The sequence below is a fragment of the Triticum urartu genome, chromosome 3A (assembly GCF_056163025.1).
Source record: "Triticum urartu cultivar PI428250 chromosome 3A, HENAU_Tu73, whole genome shotgun sequence".
NCBI lineage: Eukaryota > Viridiplantae > Streptophyta > Magnoliopsida > Poales > Poaceae > Triticum > Triticum urartu.
In genome coordinates, this window is record NC_141875.1 from 12,924,509 (window position 1) to 12,944,239 (window position 19,731).

At 48.5% G+C, this 19,731-nt stretch overlaps 3 protein-coding genes across 4 annotated transcripts; 2 read left to right on the forward strand and 1 right to left on the reverse strand.

The window, feature by feature from the left end:
• The first annotated feature begins 4,333 nt into the window (after positions 1-4,333).
• Positions 4,334-9,769, forward strand: LOC125542381 (uncharacterized). 2 transcript variants are annotated; one of them, XM_087545958.1, is made up of 10 exons: positions 4,334-4,773; positions 4,861-5,445; positions 5,542-5,664; positions 6,069-6,416; positions 6,510-7,112; positions 7,220-7,342; positions 7,746-7,962; positions 8,249-8,322; positions 8,413-8,631; positions 8,723-9,769. In XM_087545958.1, the coding sequence occupies exons 1-10, from the start codon at positions 4,648-4,650 to the stop codon at positions 9,401-9,403; spliced, it is 3,099 nt and encodes a 1,032-aa protein (XP_087402084.1). In that variant the 5' UTR covers positions 4,334-4,647; the 3' UTR covers positions 9,404-9,769. The 2 variants fall into 2 exon arrangements, with proteins under 2 accessions (XP_087402084.1, XP_087402083.1); XM_087545957.1 differs by having other exon boundaries at positions 4,334-5,445.
• A 2,007-nt stretch (positions 9,770-11,776) lies between these two features.
• On the reverse strand, positions 11,777-15,270 carry LOC125542382 (uncharacterized). The gene is made up of 7 exons (XM_048705406.2): positions 14,971-15,270; positions 14,198-14,797; positions 13,967-14,089; positions 13,414-13,669; positions 13,023-13,141; positions 12,717-12,923; positions 11,777-12,625 (listed from the first exon to the last, which is right to left on the reverse strand). The coding sequence occupies exons 1-7, from the start codon at positions 15,055-15,057 to the stop codon at positions 11,939-11,941; spliced, it is 2,079 nt and encodes a 692-aa protein (XP_048561363.2). The 5' UTR covers positions 15,058-15,270; the 3' UTR covers positions 11,777-11,938.
• A 1,561-nt stretch (positions 15,271-16,831) lies between these two features.
• Positions 16,832-18,417, forward strand: LOC125542383 (lecithin-cholesterol acyltransferase-like 1). The gene is made up of 2 exons (XM_048705408.2): positions 16,832-17,387; positions 17,466-18,417. The coding sequence occupies exons 1-2, from the start codon at positions 16,978-16,980 to the stop codon at positions 18,334-18,336; spliced, it is 1,281 nt and encodes a 426-aa protein (XP_048561365.2). The 5' UTR covers positions 16,832-16,977; the 3' UTR covers positions 18,337-18,417.
• The last annotated feature ends 1,314 nt before the right edge of the window (positions 18,418-19,731 follow it).

Here is a 19,731-nt window from a genome sequence, read left to right on the forward strand (position 1 = left end):
TGATTACATTTCTATGTGTATCATATGCTAAAGATTATTGTATAAAGCCTATTCAAATACAAAACAAATATGCAGAAAAAACTACTAAAATTAGCAGTAGCGAGTGGAGAAAAGTTAGCAGAAGCGTCACAGTAGCAGTAGCGCGTCCAGGCAAAGCGCGCTAGAGCTATTAGCAGTAGTGAGCTTCCACGAAGCGCGCTGCTGCTACACTTGTATAGCAGTAGCGCGGGTGTGCACGCGCTACTGCTACGGGTTAGCTGTAGCGCCTTATTAGTAGCGCCGGTCCCCGCGCTACTGATATACCTAGAACCCGCTCTGTTGCTAGCCTTTTCCCTAGTAGTGTCCTATCATATTAAATCTAAAGATACCTTGCTGCACCTTTTCTTTATTTTATTTTGTGTTTTAGTTAGATCTATTTATGAAAACCTATACAATTTAATCTACCTCAAAACCGAGGAGGGATTGACAGCCCCTCGTACGCGTTGGCTTGCAAGTATTTGTTGTTTGTGTGCAGGTGTTGTTTACATAGTGTTGCTTGGTTCTCCTGCTGGATTGATAACCTTGATTTCATAACTGAGGAAAATACTTACCTTTGATGTGCTGCATCATCCTCTCCTCTCCGGGGAATTACCAACGCAGATATAAGCAATCACTTTTCTGAACTCTTTTATGCATGATTGTTATAGCCTCGTATTTCTTCTCCGATTTATTGGTTTGGTTTGGCCAACTAGATTGATTTATCTTTCCATAGGAAGAGGTGCTTTGTGATGGGTTCGATCTTGTGGTGCTCAATCTCAGTGACAGAAAGAGACATGACACGCATGTAATCGTTGCTATTAAGGGTAACAAGATGGGGTTTCATACATGAGTTCATCTTGTCTACATCATGACATCATTCTTATTGCATTACTCCGTTTTCCATGAACTTAATACACTAGATGCATGCTGGATAGTGGTCGATGTGTGGATCAATAGTAGTAGATGCAGAATCGTTTCGTTCTACTAATTTTGGATGTGATGCCTATATACATGATCATTGCCTTAGATATCGTCATAATTATTCGTTTTTCTATCAATTTCCCAACAGTAATTTGTTTACCCATCGTATGCTATTTTCTTGGGAGAAGCCTCTAGTGAAAACTATGGCCCCCGGGTCTATTTCCTATCATATTAAAACCAAAAATATCTCGCTACAATTTTCTTTTACTTATTTTATTTTGTGTTTTAGTTAGATCTGTCTATCAAATCTCATACAATTTAATCTATCTCAATACTGTTGAGGGATTGACAACCCCTTCACGTGTTGGATTGCAAGTATTTATTGTTTGTGTGCAGGTGTTGTTTACATAGTGTTGCTTGGTTCTCCTACTGGATTGATAACTTTGGTTTCATAACTGAGGGAAATACTTACCTTTGTTGTGCTGCATCATCCTCTCCTCTTCGGGGGAATACCAACGCAGAGTACAAGTAATCACGACCAGTTGAGTTTTCAGCCTCTCAATCTCTTGAGCCCGCCACCCGTTTTCGGCCTTGAGCTTATTGTTGTCATCCCTACTTTGGGACAACACACAATGGTCGGCCTATTCTTGAGATTCTGCATATCGTCGGTCCTCTCGGGCCTGCTTCAGGTCCCTCTCTAGTTGACCAATGGTTTCTACCGCTACAGATATAAAGCCCCATTAAGGATGGCCTCAAATTCTCGAAAATAAAAACCATATGATCAGACACACTTACCGTGTGCTTCTCTGGTGAATTTCTTAATATGCTCCACCTCGGCCTGTGCGACATCCTGCTTCGCCTTGGTCTAGGTTAGCTCTTCGGAGAGGCCCTCATTTTTATCTTGAGCAACCTGTCAAATTAAGACATGGTTACATATATTCGATCCTTAACATGGCCACTTGTGTCTGAATTAAGCCTCGGTGGCTACTAGGTTTCGCGCTCAGTCAAGATTACCACCACTAATACACTAGTCTGATAACTCATCCAACAAGTGTCTTAGGGGCTACTGCCATATATGACAGACCTTCACACCTTTCAAAGTCCTATCGGAAAAGCTAAAAAGTAGCCTTGAGCTCGGATGGACTGTTTCTATTTAAAAGGGACTAGCGTCGGTCCATCTAGGGACTATTGAGGCCATATATTGTTAAAGTAAACAAGGGAGAAAGGTTTTTACATGCAAACCCTTGGATAAAACATCCACCGTCTTCTCAAAGCCGGAGCGAACCACGCCAAGATAGGCATCCACCGAACTGAGGGCATTGAATTATTGGCTGGAGAAGATAGAATTCCTTAAAGAAGCCTTTCTCTGCCGATGATTTATGGCACTGTCAACCTCAGAGTTGGTGGTAGAACAAGTCTATGAGGTTTCTGATTGAGCCACTTCGGGAATATCCCGTGGGGCGGGTATTGGCTCGACACCAGTCTTTGGCATTGAAGCATCCATAGCGCCTGCCTCCTCAGTTGTCGATTCATGGATGAGTTTCCTACATAAAAGCTCGAGCGATAAGACATATAATGCCATGGCAATTTTTTGAGCTTGCTATTAATAAAACTTACCTGTCTCGGGAGGTGCAACTTTCTCTACTGCCATAGTGGCTGGTTCCTGAGCGGCACCTTGGTCGCCTGGTGGTTGGCACCCTTGAGAGGCTGAATCAGTCAGCGGATGCTTTGAGTGGCGACCCTTTGGAGGAGAAGTCAGGGTTCTCGGGGTCTTTCGGGCAGAAGATCTCTTTCGAAGAAGGCTTGAGGGGACCTTACCATAGAGAACGTTAGAACCCCTGGCAAGTCAGGAATGATGGATACTTTGGAGCCATCAAGGCTCTCTTGATAGAAGATCCCCTCCATGAAAATAATGGATAGATCCTCATCCTCATGGAAGTCGGGGTCATCATCACGAGAATATACCCCCAGCTTAGGCACTAGGTAGCTTAGGGGTACCTGTTGGGTAGCCGGTCCCGACCATTCGGTTTGCAAGGTAGTGCCTTAACCCATTGCCTTATTGAATTACTCACACATGGCGATCGGATCGCAAGATGAACTCATTGAAGAAGACACAAAGATGAATGCTTTACTGATGATGTGTCTTACAGTAGTTGCCAAGTGTGATACATGAGTACAAGTATGACTAACATGGAGAGAGGATTGTTGTGGTGATGATGGTGGCTACAACTATGGAAATAAGATGGGAAAATGGTGGCATCTAGGGTTGGAAGATGGTTATGGTGCCCTGTTTCATGAATGGTGTTCTCTCTCTATTGCGATTCTGGTGTAGGCCCTTTTATAAAGGTTGGGTGGTTGGACCTCCTGAAGTCGACGATGACTGGTATGAGCGCGTGCGCTCGTACCAAAGGTCGTCTTGCACTCTGGTGCATTTCCCGCGCCTTCAATTCCTTCATTTCTTCCTCTATTCTTCTTGTTTTCTCCTAAGTGATGATTCCTTTCCATACTTAGGCCCTTCTTTTTTGCGGAAGCATATTAAAAACAAGGATTTCATGATCTCTCACATTCATTAGTCATGTCGGAGTGCTTTTCTCGAAAATTTTGGGATTATTCGGTTTAAACAATGGTATAATAAGCGCAAAAATACCACTCATCACTTGGAACTTGGAAGGTGCACAAACGTGCTTCTATGGCATGCGGACAATGTTGTAATTGCTCACGGCGAGCCAACGATAGCATATGGGTGGATTGCTGGAACTAGTGAGCTACAATGCTTGAACTCTGAGTCGATGATGTTGCAAACATGACTGGCGGGTGCTATGCGGTCGGCTGTGACAGTGTTACCACGAGACATGATGACGATCGATACTGCCAGGGGACATGATGATGCTGCGAGCAGCCAAAAGTGACAACGCTGCAAGACGATATATGACGACAAGACGGGGGAGCGCGTGCTACAACTCTGGCCACCAGATGCTACGAGCATCGCCGATGTGACTAACGATGAGGACAATGTTGCAAGCACCTAGGGTTGGCGGCAACACGACAGATCATGGGTCGTCGGCCGTGGGTTGTGATCGGTGGGGCGCCACGCTAAAACCGACGATGGCGAGGTTGCGACCGGTGGCAGGTCATGCTGCAACCGATGACGGCTTATCTGGTGAACGTCGAGCGACACAGCCATGAGCACGACGGGAAGCGGGGACGCAGACATTGCAAGCATGGATAACGCTGCGGCGCGCGAGACACGGCGCGTTTTTCCGTGCTAGCGGGTGGAGTGGAACCAGGATATGCTAGGGCAACCAGGACCACCTAGGAGCCAGCGCCGAGATCCAACGGCTGTGGTTGGCCTAATCCTACTTTGCCGAAGCTGACCGATTGGTGGCTCGCGCCAGAGAGCGTCGCCCAAATATTTCGAGGCATTGGCATTTTTTTGGCTTCGCTCTTCTTCCCCCCTTTCTCCTCTTTCCCCACAACCCCGCCGCCGCCGCTCCACTCCACTCCAGCCGGCGCACCCCGCCGCCGCCGCCGCCGCCGCTCCACTCCACTCCAGCCGGCGCACCCCGCCGGCGACCGGCACCGCAGCTCGCGCATGCCCGCCAGACGGCGGATCCACTAACTGGTAGCAAGAATCTGCTCCTTTTCTGATCGATTTCCCCGCCTATTGGGCTGGTCACCGTCTCCCTCTGAAACCCTAGCCACACGGCCATGGGTTCCAGTCCTGCTGCGCGTTCCAATCCCAGCAGGACCGGAAAGCGGGGGGATGCCGTGGGCGGTGGCAATCCACCAAGCAGATCTGCCAAGAAGTCCTCTGCTCTTCTCCCGAAGGGCTGGGTACGAACTCCTCTGCTCTGCTTTACTCATTCAGTTCATTCATATTACATCCGCGTCTCCTCAGCTGAATCCGCCCATGCCTTGCAGAGCGGGACGGCGTCGTACAGATGTTCCCCGCACCTCATCCCGCAGATTGTGGGGCTTCTCAGCGAGGAGCAGAAGGGCTTCGTCAGAAAAATCGGTTTTGGGAGCCTGCTGTCCATGGCAGACTTCGAGATTAACAAGGCCCTTACCTTGTGGCTGGTTGGCAGGTTCAGTTGTGAGACCGAGGCGCTCGAGTTTGAAGGCGGCGTGTCGATTCCGGTCAGGCCGCTCGTCAAGTCTATCCTTGGGATCCCTTCAGGCCCCATCCCAGTCGTGCAGTCTCCCTACAGTCACTTCTCTTCTACTAAAGTGAGGAAGGCAAAGGAACTGGCCGAAGAAATGTGTGGCATAACCGAGGAGGAACCCTTCTGTACAGCCTTCATGATGGTGATACTCGCGATTTATCTAGCGCCAAATACAACCATGCTTGTCAACCGGTCCTTGCTCGGAGCTGCTCAGAAGGTTGGTAACCTCAAACAGATGGACTGGTGCGGTTTCGTTGCTGACTATCTCCTCAAAGGACTCATGGAGTTCAAGGAATCCGATGCACCCTTTGTTCTTCTCAAGGGCTGTGTGCACATTCTGAGCGTAAGAAACATTCCGACCGCACTTAAGGAAATTACAAACTGTTTGAATGTGCTGATGTTGCTTGTTTATTTATAAATTTATTTCCTTGAAATGCAGGTCATTTTCATTGATCATGTGAAACATGCTGAATTCCAAGTACCAAACGGCTTTCCACGCTTGCGCGTTGTCAGTACAGCGCATAACAAATGGGCAGCTTCGCATCCCTTTGGTAGCTTGCTGGTAATTACCCATGCACTAAATTCTGCAATCAAATTGTGATACGCTATTTATTTGAAACACACCATTCATTATTTTGGGTTTCAAGATCTGATGGGTTTTAACTCTAGCCTACCCCAACTTGTTTGGGACTGAAAGGCTTTGTTGTTGTTGTGCACTATTTGTTATTATGTGACATATGCCTTGTTCAAAATAACGGCATGCTCTATGCTGCTACAAGCATTACCAGTCTTGTAACCCACATCCATCCAATGAGTAGCATTTATTCACCAAATTTTGACTGGTCAAGTTTATTACTTACACGCAATTACATTTGAGTGACCTCTTTCAGAAGTATTTTTCTTTTTTTAAGTTGCATATAATGATTGCTACAGTCAGTAACTTTACGCGTATTCTCATTCATATAGGTATGTCGTCTAGAAGAGTCTGTCTATGCTCCTGTGCTTAATAATGGAAATGGTAACATTGTTGAAGGCAGAGAATGTGCTGATTCTGATACAAATACTGATGCTCTAGCCAATCTGCCTGCTACCGACAATGATCAAAATAACCAGCATCCGGTTTCAGCAGGTCCTGCCAGCTTGTCCATTGTTGTAGCGTTAGAGACATCAGCTCAATCTGCAGGTACAAACCATCTTCACGGGGCCATGGGTTCCAATCCTGCTGCGCATGCTAATCCCAGCAGTAACGGAAAGCAGGGGAGTGCCATGGATGGTGGTAGTCCACCAAGTAGATCTGCCAAGAGGCCCCGGAAGGTACGATCCCGGAATCCCTCCACTCCTCTGCTCTGCGTTTTTCAGTTTACATTACGCCTGAATCTCCTTAGTTGATCCACTCATACCTTGTAGAGCGGGAGCGCGGTGTACAGATGTTCCCCTCGCCTCATTCCGCAGATTGTGGAGCTTCTCAGTGAGGAGCAGAAGGGCTTCGTCAGAAAAATCGGGTTTGGGAGCCTGCTGTCCATGGCGGATTTCGAGATGAACAAGGCCCTTACCCTCTGGTTGGTTGGTAAGTTCAGTTGTGACACCAATGCGCTTGAGTTTGGAGGCGGCTTATCGATTCCGGTGAGGCCACTCGTCAAGTCTGTCCTTGGGATCCCTTCGGGCCCCATCCAAGTCGTGCAGGGTCTCCATGTTGACTATGGTCTCTTCAGTCAGTACTGCTCTGTTAAATTCAAGAACGCCAGGAAATTGGCCGAGGAAATGTGCAGCATAACCGAGGAGGAACCCTTCTGTATAGCCTTCATGATGACGATACTCGCGATTTATCTAGCACCAAATACAACCGTGCTTGTCAACAGGTCCTTTCTTGGAGCTGCTCAACAGGTCAGTAGCCTCAAACAGATGGATTGGTGTGGTTTCGTTGCTGACTATCTTTTCAAAGGAATCAGGGAGTTCAAGGAATCAGATGCACCCTTTGGTTGTCTAAAGGGCTGTGTGCACATTCTGAGCGTAAGAAACATTCCAACTGCACTTACGGAAATTACAAACTGTTTGAATGTGCTGATGTTGCTTGTTTATTTAGAAATTTATTTCCATTCACTGTCCTTGAAATGCAGGTCATTTTCATTGATCTTGTGAAACATGCTGCATTCGAAGTACCAAACGGCTTTCCACGCTTGGGCTTTGTCACTACAGAGCATAACAAATGGGTAGCTTCACATCCCTTTGGTAGCTTGCTGGTAATTACTCATGCACTGAATTCTGCAATCAAACTGTGATACGCTATTTATTTGAAACACACCATTCATTATTATGGGTTTCGAGATCTTGTGGGTTTGAACTCTAGCCCACCCTAACTTGTTTGGGACTGAAAGGCTTTGTTGTTGTTGTTGTACACTATTTGTTATTATGTGACATGCCTTGTTCAAAATAATGGCATGCTCTATGCTGCTACAAGCATTACCAGTCTTATAACCCACACCCATCCAATGAGTAGCATTTATTTACCAAATCTTGACCAATCAAGTTTATTACTTACACGGAATTACATTTGAGTGACCTCTTTCAGAAGTAATTTTCTTTTTCTTAAGTTGCATATAATGATTGCTACAATCAGTAACTTTACGCGTATTCTCATTCTAGGTACGTCGTCTAGAAGAGTCTGTCTATGCTCCTGTGCTTAATAATGGAAATGGTAACATTGTTGAAGGCGGAGAATGTGCTGATTCTGATACAGATACTGATGCTCTGTCCAATCAGTCTGCTACCGACAATGATCAAAATAACCAGCATCCGGTTTCACCAGGTCCTGGCAGCTTGCTCATTGTTACAGGGTTAGAGACATCAGCTCGATCTGCAGGTACAAACCATTATAACTGACTCCTATTACATTGTCTATAGCCAGGTTATAAAAGATATTACACGAGCATTTTCAACCATTAATTGACATGTCATGTATGTAACATGCTATAAATTATGTATTGTATTCTCCTGACTCTGTTATCCTTGTACAAATCTCTACATTCAGAAGCTTGCCTAAAAGATGTAAAACACATAGCCATTAATCGAAAACAATTCTTTTTCTTCAACATTGGTTATATGTATCTGAGACAAAATTCTTCCATGTATTGATGTAACTTTTGCAGAACACATTATTTTTCCAAGAAGTGGCGAGCAATTGCAGTCTGCTGGGCCTTCTTCTGAACCGTATTCTGCACAAGTTTGTCGACGCCATATTCTTTGAATTGCGCAGAAGAAACATCTGTAGATTGTGGGTACCAATTCATGATGTGATGTTTTTCCTTTGCAGATTCCAAACGGGCTGGAGGTTCTTGCGGCTGCTGCCGAGAGCAGGAACAGGGATTCACCGTCGATGATGGAGAAGCATGATCGGAGCGCCAAAAGGGCAAGGGTGGAGCCGCCCAATAGTGGGCAAATGGTGCGAGCTGGAGAAGCCACCATAAGGATGGACATGAGTTTGTTTAGTTGCCGCGTCTGCTCCCACCCCGTCAAGCCCCCTGTCTTCCAGGTTAATTTCTTTCTCAAAGAATGCTCGAATAATTTTCTGTTCCATTCAGCTGAGGTCTGAGGATGGCAGTATCTGATACAATTTTGTGCAGTGCAATGTCGGGCATTTAGCTTGCGGCAGATGCCTTGCGGAGCTCCCCGACGAACAGTGCCAGATGTGTGAGCACGGCGGTGACTTTAGCCGCTGTCCAGTGATGGACGACGTCGTCCTGTCGAGCACGATGAAGTGCTCCCACGAAGGCTGCCACATTTACGTCCCCTACCATGAGCTCGACGACCACCAGAGCACGTGCCCACACGGGCCCTGCTTCTGCACGGAGACCGGCTGCAGCTTCGCCGGCGCACCGGCGGCGCTCCTCGGCCATCTCGCCGCCCTGCACTCAGTGCCAGTGCACAAGGTCCACTACGGCAGTGTCCATCAGCTCCGGGTGTCGGAGCCACGGTTCCTGCTCCACGCGGAAGAGGACGACAGCGCGTTCCTCCTGGCCGTGGGCGTGCTCGGCATGGCCACCGTCGCGTCCGTGGTGTGCCTCAGAGCGGGAGCATACCCAGAGCCGCGATACGCGGTCAAGCTCTGGGCGAACGGTCCGCCGCTACCGAGCAGCGCGGCGGGCAGCATTCTGCTGGACATGCAGGCGGTGACGAGCATCGCCAGGCCCGGCGAGGTGGCGGTGGAGGAGCTGCCGTCGTTCCTGATGGTGCCGCCGGCATACCTGGTTGACTGTGGGGCGTACAAGGAGGTGTCCCTCGACGTTCGCATTGACAGGATGTGATATGGCCCAGTGCTGATGCAAGTAGTAGTATTTTTCATCATTTCTTCATGGGATGTAATCGCTGCTTAGATGCGACTGCTGATGGAAGTAGGTGACACTAATTAAACTTCCAGCCTGTAGTAGGTGACTTGTCTGGTTTCCCAATGCATCAACAAAATGTTGATGCCTTGTGCTGGAAAGTGAGAGGCCTGAATTGTTCTGACTATTGTTAGTGCCACCCAATGTCAAATAGAATAGTGCCTCTTCCACCAGCTTAAGCGCACGCCTTTGTCCCTTCTCTCTTGGAACAAGAATCTTTTGTCTAATGCTAAGCTATCCAATAAATGGTGAGACAATAAATGTGATTGATCTCTATTTCATCTTGAAGCTTGTGCAAAGGTTGTTGGTTAATCTACATACAACTTTGCCCTTTCTCCATATTTAATACATGCCACATCATCACTATGTTCTAAGTGGCAAATTTACCAACACCTATTTCACAACTGTTGGAGATGCCCTAATGTGTGGCCCCTCAAACGTTCACATTTCAAATTTTGCTAATTAGTAAATCTCAAGTCCATATAAACACCTGCGACATGAACTATCTCTATGATGCAACAACAATCGTTTGGCTACTACATCAGCACGTGCCTTTGGAATTGGATTACCTACGTACTAGCTATGGACAAAGATTATAGACGTCTGCTCTTGCTTTCTTTCTCGCGGAAGCAGCGCTCAAAAACGTAAAATGGATCAAGCTGGATCTGCTCATTGCCGAAGCTGTCCGACACATCGCTGTTCTCCTTCTCTTTCAGGTAGCCTGTGTTGGAAATATGACCTAGTGGCAAATAATAAATTTTATTATTCATTTCCATGTTCATAGGTATGTTTATGTTCGTGTTATAATTGCGATTGTCCTTAAGTCTGTATATTGAAGAGGCTCATAGAAAACCCTATGTGCATGTGTGAAATAATAAACGGTAATATAGATTTCTAGTCATGCCTTTAAGACTAGCTCAAGTGTTACATGATGATTACGTTTTCCTGGCCGACTAAATTATTGTCATACTATGAGATCCTTTCGTCAATGGTTTATAAGACATAGAAAGTTAGACGTTTGCATATTCCTTAAACCACCGAGTTTCTTCATACTTGCTTCGTGAACTTTGAGGTTTATTATATGTCATTTGTAATTGGGTTGCTATTATGGCAGCTTACAAGTTCACGAAAAAGTATGACAAGGGACTAGATAGGTTAAAATTTTGATTTGCTCCTCCGACGATGATGATATATTCTTGGGGTCCTCTCGGTGTCACGGTATACATCATCGGCTAGCCAGACACATCGTGATTTGATCACGTGGATGCTAGAACATGGAATGAGAAAAGAGAACAAAACCAATAATGAGAAAACTCGCATAGTGAACAAATTGTCGATTCACAGGGATGCTGATAAATCTCACCTCACGTTTTTGTAGCATATTGCTAAGCATTAGGAATAGCACACGATAACTAAAGGTTCATTCGAATATATATTTGTGTGAGTATAGAGGTCAATATAGATGTCCACAGTTCCACCATTGATCATCGATCAAAAAGTTTCGCTCGTATCTATATTTTACCGTACCTATAGAATCACACGCTTAAGGCCTGTTCGGGACAGAGAAAAAAACGTAGGAAAACCAAAGGAAAGCCATTCCTAAGGAACTGCTCCCTTTTCTACCGTTCAGAACAAAGGAATCTTTTGTTACCGATCCGCAAGAAAGTTTTCTGGGCCAGCCAATTTTTTCGCGCAGGCCCGAGACAGTGGAAGGAAAAGGGCACCGAACCATGCATCACATCGGCTATAAAAATTGTTGATATGTACACATCGAGGCCACACAGGCAGCATACATCAAACATTTAAAAATCTATGCAGGGGACCGACATCTGTTGATTTCGTGGGTTTCTTGTCCTACAAAGTTTTATTTTCCCCTGTTTTGCATCTCACTTCCTTTCCATTTCCCCTATTTTTGTTCCAAACCTGTGTTTTCAAGCCCTTTGATCCGAACACAGCCTCAAGTGTCATATATCTGCTGAGTATTAGAAAAGGAGTCTTGAGAGAAAGTCCAGAAAGTCAACGGAAAAGTTTTGAAGACACCGAAAATGTTTCAGAGGGAAAACCAAAAATTGCTCCAGAGTAAACCATCAAGCCAGAAAAGTTTTGAAATGCGTCCGGAATTTTCAGAGGGGTGCCAAAAAAGTTCTGGAACCTCCCGAAATATTCCTGGAGGGGACACTCGCGCCAAAACACAATTGTTCCTAAAAGGGGGAGAAGGTTCCCTTTTTCGTGTGGGGGCTTAGTTTTGGGTGGCGCGCGCAGCCCCATTTTGGTGGAAGCTTGTTGGCCCCATGGTTCTCTAAAACCAAGATATTTCATGGTGAATTTCCCTTGCACCGACGGTGAAAAGATAACACCTCCACTCGGCAAGTTCAGTGCATATCTTCCATCAGGAGTGGCATCTAGCAGCAATTACATTACACCAGTGTATTTTCCATGAAGAAATTATGCCCCAGATCACACCCTGTCAATGCGAACGTCGAGGGACAACTCGGACGCCTCAGATCCAACCAGATATGTAGGCGGCACCATCAAGAAAGACGGCAGCTCCTCCACGGCCACCTCGCCGGGCCTGTTGCTGGTCGCCACCGCCTTCAAGTCCAACAAAATGCTGCCCGCTGCGCTGCTCGGTGGCGGCGGACCATTCGCCCGGAGCTTGACCGCGTGTCGCGGCTCTAGTGATGCTCCCGCACAGATGCACACCGCAGACACGACGGTGGCCATGTCGAGCGCGCCCACGGCCCCCACAGCCAGGAGGAACACACTGTCGTCCTCTTCCGCATGGAGCAGGCACCGTGCCTCCGACAACCGGAGCCGGTGAACATTGCCGTACTGGACCTTCTGCACTGGCACTGAGTGCACCGCAGTGAGGTGGCCAAGGAGCGCCACTGGAGGGCCGCAGAAGCCGCAACCGGGCTCCGTGCAGAAGCAGGGCGCGTGCGGGCACACTCTCTGGTGGCCGTCGAGCTCGTGATAGGGGACGTAGCTCTGGCAGCCGTCGTAGGAGCACTTCATCTCGCTCGACAAGACGACGTCGTCCATCACTGGACAGCGGCTAAAGCCACTGCCGTGCTCGCAGATCGGGCACTGTTCGCCGGGGAGCTCCGCGAGGCATGTGCCGCAAGCTAAATGCCCGACATTGCACTGCACAAAATTGTATCAGATACTGCCATCCTCAGACCTCAGCTGAATGGAACAGAAAATTATTCGAGCATTCTTTGAGAAAGAAATTAACCTGGAAGACAGGGGGCTTGACGGGGTGGTAGCAGACGCGACAACTAAGCAAACTCATGTCCATCCTTATGGTGCCTTCTCCGGCTCGCTTTACTTGCCCACTGTTGGGCAGCTCCACCCTCGCCCTCTCGGGTGTCCGATCGTCCTTCGGCGAACCCCTGTTCCTTCCCAAAGTGGCTTCTGGCGCAAGCTGCATCTTCTCCGCAATCTGCAAAGGAACCAGAGGGAAACACAGAAGTGTCGAATTGGAAACCATAACATAGTGTAATTCAAAAAATAATGTCACAGAAGTGAAGTGTCAACAAACTTGTGCAGAATACGGTGAAGAAGGCCCAGCAGACTGCAATTGCTCGCGGCTTCTTGGAAAAACTACGCATTCTTCCAAGAAAACGGACCCCTCAACTCTGTGAGTGTTAAATGAATACACTGTAGAATTATGTGCAAAAGAAAAAAGAATACATGTTACAATTTTGTCTGAGATATACAAACATAATGATAAAGAAAACAGTCGTTTCCATTTCATGAATATGTAGAGATCTTGTACAAGGGTAACAAAGTTGAAGAATACAGAGTTTACAGCATGTTACATACATGTTGTTTGGGACAAGCCTTGCCAATTAATGGTTGAAAATGCTTGTGTAATATCTGTTATAACCTGGCTATAGATAATGTAATAGGAGTAAGTATCTGGTTTGTACCTGCAGATCGAGCTGATGTCTCTAACGCTACATGTTCAACACTGGCCAAGCTCGTTATATCAGGGGTTGTTCTGGCAGTGCCAGGGTAGGCTGCAATCGGTTGCGGGTTATTTTGATGGGTGACAGTGATAGCAAACTGATTGGCCAGAGCATCAGTATTTGTATCAGAATCAGCACATGTTCCGCCTTTAACAATGCTACCATTTCCCATGTTATTGAGCACGGGAGCATAGACAGACTCTTCTAGACGACGCACCTATTTGCATCAGAATGAGCATAAAGTTACTGATTGAGCAAACATTATATGCCACTTCATAAAAAGAAAAATACTTCTGAAAGAGGTCACTCAAATGTAATTCCGTATAAGTAATAAACTTGATCGGTCAAGATTTGGTAAATAAATGCTACTTGCTGGATGAATGTGGGTTACAAGACTGGTAATGCCTGTAGTAGCATAGAGCATGCCATTATTTCGAACAAGTCATATGTCACATAATAAAAAGCAGTGTATCACAGTCAGTTTGATTGCAGAATGTAGTGCATGAGTAATTACCAGCAAGCTACCAAAGGGATGTGAAGCTACCCATTTGTTATGCTCTGTAGTGACAACGCCCAAGCGTGGAAAGCCGTTTGGTACTTCGAATGCAGCGTGTTTCACAAGATCAACGTAAATGACCTGCATTTCAAGGACAATGAATAGAAACAAAATTTATAAATAAACAAGCGACATCAGCACATTCAAACAGCTTGTAATTTCCACAAGTGCGGTCGGAATGTTTCTTACGTTCAGGATGTGCACACAGCCCTTTACAAAAACAAAGGGTGCTTCCGATTCCTTGAACTTCCTGATCCCTCTGAAGAGATAGTCAGCAACGAAACCGCACCAGTCCATCTGTCTGAGGCTGCTGACCTGCTGAGCGGCCCCAAACAAGTACCTGTTGACAAGCTTGGTTGTGTTGGGTGCTAGATAAATCGCAAGGATCACCATCATGAAGGCCATACAGAAGGGTTCCTCCTCGGTCATGCCGCGCATTTCCTCGGCCAGTTTCTCGGCGTTCTTCCCTTTAAGACAGCGGTACCGAGTGCGGAGAGCGTCGCCGACGTGGAGGCCCGCCACGACCTGGATGGGGCCCGCAGGGATCCCGAGGACGGACTCCACGAGCGGCCTCACCGGAACCGACACGCCGCCTTGGAACTCGAGCGCCTCGGTGTCACAGCTGAACCTGTCAATCAGCCACAGGGTAAGGGCCCTGTCCATCTCAAAATCTTCCATGGACAGCAGGCTTCCAAACCCAATCTTTCTGACAAAGCCTCTCTGCCTATCGCTGAGAAGCTTCATAATCGGTGGGATGAGGTGCGGCGAGCACCTATACGCCGTGTCGCCCTACACACAAGGTAGTATGAGTGAGTGGATTAAACAAGCAACTGACTGAAGGGATTTACTCTAGATGTGAGCTGAACTGAACTGAGCTGAACTGAATAAAGCAGAGGGATTTGCTGAACTGAATCCGGTCCAGCACATTTGGATGCGGGAAGAGGAAAAGGGGAGGGATTTACCTTCCGGCGGGACTTGTTGGCGGAATTGTAGTGCCCCCGCTTTCTGCTCCCGCTGGGATTCGCAGGCGTGGCGGGATTGGAGCGCATTGCTGCCTGCGTAGCTAGGGTTCGAGGTCGGGATTGTGGGCGGCCAACCGGGGGCGGAATCGAGCAGAAAAGGAGCGGATTCTCGCTGCCAGTTAATGGATCCGCCGTCTAGCAGGCAGCGGCGAGCTGCGGCGCCGGTCGCCGGCGGCTGGAGTGGAGTGGAGCGGCGCGGCTGGGGAAGAATAGCGAGAGGGTTCGTGGCGAAGGGAGAAATTGCCTTGTCTCGAAAAAATTAATTTGGACGACGCTCTGCCTCGGCCGACCGGCGCGAGCTCAGATCGGCCAGCTTCCGCACTGCACGATCAGGCCAACACGCCAATTACAGCCGTTGGATCTCAGCTCCTACGTGGTCCTCCTCCACTCGCAGTATTTGCTACTCCCTTCGTCCCATAATGTAAGACGTTTTTACAAGCTATAATGTAAGACGTTTTTACAAGCTATAATGTAAGACGTTTTTTTTTACAAGCTATAATGTAAAAACGTCTTACATTATAGCTTGTAAAAACGTCTTACATTATGGAACGAAGGGAGCAGAACTAAACTGTGGATACTAGAGCACATTAATTCAGGTTGCGCACAAGCATAATGATGGGCTATAAACCCAGAATTTACATGTCGGAGTCGGACCTAGCTAATCCAGCCTCTTAAACACCCACAGGTGCGTCTGGACGTGTCCACTGGTAGTCATCGGTCACCAAAAACCATAATTACCACATTTTGTGATAAGTTGTCGACATATCGCACACCTTCAATGGTACATGGGCCGGCTCACTTTGTCTTTTTTTTTACCGGTTTTGGGAAGCTTTCAGAAGGTTCCTAAACCGTTTTTTCTGGTTTACTTATTTTTTCCTTTTTCCTTTTCTTATTTTTTCTTTTAAAGTTTTTTAAATTTTCTACAAATTTTAAAAAAATACTCAAAATTTGTGTGCATTTCCAGAAATGTTTGGATTTTAAAAAAATGTTCAAAGTTTAAAAAAATTGTGTTTTGCAAAAGCTGTTTGAAGTTTTCAAAAAAAATGTTTAACTTATATCATTATTAATTCTCATCCTATTCTTTATTTGTTTAATTCTGCTTCTATTGTAATATGGAGTTGTACTCATGCACTTAGGTCCTTAACTTATATCCTATTTCAATTGTGACGCAAATACTCAAAAATGAGAAAAGGGCATGTCAAATTTCAGACCTGGGTCAATTTCATCTAAATTCAACTAAGTTCAATGGAGCTTTTAATTATACCCCAATGTTTAGATGCATGAATGCAATGCACATTTGAAAGAAAAAATAACCCCCGCTCACTCTCTGAACCACGGGACATTACAACACTGTGTGTCGTCTTCTCATATGTTGGCCTTGAGACACCTCCATTTGACTTATGTTTGCTCCCACACTTGGTGTTTTCCTTTTGTATGATGAGTTTCTTCCATGTTTGGGTCCATTCCGCGACATTCGACTAGCTTCATGTTAGCCGGGGAGCCCGTGAGGATGGTCGCCTTGGATTCATCTGGCTGGGATCTGTTTGATCGCCAGACCCTCTGTGTCGCCATCCAGAATTCCACTTTCAACAACTTTTGGTCACTTCCACCAAATTTCAGTCGGTTTGAAACAAAATTTTGGTGTCAATTTAAACAAAATTCCGAGTCATTCTCACTTTTAGCAATTCTAGAGTTGATTTTCTTTTTTTTTAAAGTGTCATTTTCAACAAATACGGTGGAGCGCAGCAGCCCAGCGTGTTGGAGCACCATATAAGGTTGAGCTCGAACGTGTTGGACCGGGCTGCACCGCAGGAGATTGATAGGAGGGAGACGTGTGAGGTGCCGATAAAGCATAGGGATTACCCCTAAAAAAAGAGATAAAAGCATAGGGATTCTATCCATCCGTCCTTGCTCTTCCTGAGCAAGGCAGGCCACGTATCTCTCGCCATGGCCATGGCCACCAAGCTCCAATGGTGGCCACGGCTCCTCCTGCTCACCCACTCTGCCTTCTTCCTGCTCAGCCACGCGGCCTCCTTGCCATGGACACTCGACAACGTCTCCGGCCTCCACCCTGTGGTGCTGCTGCCCGGCAGCACGTGCAGCCAGATCGAGGCCCGCCTCACGGACGCCTACGAGCCGCCGTCGCCGCTCTGCGCCGCGCATAAGGGCGACGGCCAGTGGCACCGGCTATGGAAGACCGCGGCTGCTCCTGACGCCGACGCCCCGTGCTTCGCCGATCAGTTTAGATTGGTCTACGACGATGCCGCCGGCGATTACCGCAACGCGCCCGGCGTCGAGACCCGCGCCGTCTCCTTCGGCTCCACCCGCGGCTTCCTCGCCGACGACCCTGCCGACAAGTAAAGTAATTACGCAACTGCTGCAGCACCATCATCAGCGATTGATTTGGTAATTTTGGTGTTGCCTGACACTGGCAGGGAGCTCTGCATGGGGAAGCTGGTGGAGGCGTTGGAGCGAGCGGGGTACCGCGACGGCGAGACCCTCTTCGGCGCGCCCTACGACTTCCGGCACGCGCCCGCCCCGCCGGGGACGGCCAACAGGGAGGTGTCCCGGTTCCGGCGGCGGCTCCGGGAGCTGGTGGAGCGCGCGAGCAGGACGAACGGTGACAAGCCGGTCATCCTCGTCTCGCACAGCCAGGGCGGCTACTTCGCACTCGACTTCCTCAACCGGAGCCCGCTGCCGTGGCGCAGGAGGTTCGTGAAGCACTTCGTCATGGCCTCCACGGGCGCCGGCGGGTTCGTGCTGCTAATGCAGACCCTCCTTCCCTCGCTGCAAGTGAGGATGATCTTCCCCGGCACTCTCTCGGCACTGCCGTCCCCCGTCGCTTTCGGCGACGACACGCCGCTAGTGGTCACTACGAACCGGAGCTACGCCGCGCGTGACATGCCGGCGTTCCTCGCGGCGGCGGGGCTGCCGCCACAGGCGGTATGGCTCTACGAGACGCGTGCGCTTCCCGTGGCGCTGAGCCTCGGGCCGCCGCTAGTGCCCATGACGTGCGTCAACGGCGGCGGCGTGCCGACCGTGGAGAAGCTCGTCTACCCGTGTCCTGGCGGCCTCGGCGCGGCCCCGGAGGTGGTGTACGGAGACGGCGACGGCGTCGTGAACTTGGCGAGCATACTTGCGCTGGACACGGTGATGGGTGGAGACCCGAGGCAGGAGCACTACAGGTCCATGAGGATCGCCAATATGTCTCACCTTGGTGTTGTCTCGGACGCTCTCGCCCTCGAGCGTTTGCTTGGTGAGATCCTTTACGCAGCTACATCCGCCGTAGATGCGCGTGCGATGTAGCGAACATAATTGAGCTGTGACACACCCGCTTTTAGCCTAATTTTGCAATAAAAAACATCTCCGCTGTGAGGTTTTTGATCCGGTTCTCCTTGTGAACTGCATCCACTCTTTCCTATGAATTGCGAGAGCTCCTGACCCTCTAGCTTTTGCCCCCCAAAAATGTGATGCATCCCCTTGGCTGCTGCATAAATGTTTTCCAGAAACAAAATGCACAACATTTGTTTCTTATTTGTATCTTGTCCCAAAGAACCTCATGAGCATTTTGTTCTTTAATTACACAATTTTTGTTTTGCAGATTCTTTTTGGAATTTCGATTATATCTAAATAGTGGTCTCTCTGCTGCAGCGAACCCTCCCGCGACCCCCGCGCCACCCTCCCTGGTGGCGGCGGGAAAAACCTAGCTCGCAACCACCGCCTCCCCTCCCAAGTCCCAGCCCCTTGGTGGCGCGGCGGCGACGCTATTTCTTCCCCCGGTCTATGGCCATGCTCCAAGGCGGGGACAATTTGGTACGTTTTTGGTGGTGCCTCTCAGCGGTGGCTGCCTCTTGCGATGCGCCGGCCTGGTGTTCGGTGGGCGCCGTGTTATTGCGGTGGGCTTCTTGCGGATGCGGCTCCGGACCTAGTGATGTTGGACCTCCGGTTGCCGATGTCTCTCCCGACACGGTGTCGGCCCCAACGCTCTAGAGGCTGCTTCTCCTATAGTTCCTGACGACCTTGCCCCCGTCTGCCCGGATCTGCGCTCCCTCTAGTTCCTGGCTTGTCGGCGTCGTCGGTCATCGCGTCCCCTGCATTGGCGCCCTCGCCCCGCGCCTCCCCAAACCCGGCCACCTTGTTGCACCGCCCCCGTCATGTTCAAGGCCCTTGTGTTTGGCGTGGCTCCCCTTCTTGGTGGTGGTTTTCGACCTACGTTTGTCAACCAACTCCCGATTTCTAATCCGTTGGCTATGGGATTGCTCAGACCTAGGTCAAGGAGAAATCCCTCCTCAACTTACCGGTGTTGACAGTGGCGACACTCGTGAGTGTCGTCCCCTTCTTGGAGACATTGTCATCGCCTCTCTATGAGCCCCTCTTTGAGCACTACGGAAACCCTAGGTTTGATTCTTCAGATCGGACGACAGCGGTCGCTCAATGTCGTCTTGTGTGCTCACGACGTCCCATGTGTAATACTTGTGGATGTAGGGCGTCATGTAGGTTCAGACTGCCCCTCAAGCTACAAGGGTGTAGCTATGGTGTTTGCTTGTTCGGGCTGAGCACATCCCGTCTCTCTTGTCTCCCTGCTCTGGGCACCGTGTCCACGCCTCCTTGTGATCATGCATGTGTTGTACCCTCACTTGCACTCATTCTCTTTCCTTTTATTAATTAATGGAGATACACAAGCTTTGCGCATTCACAAAA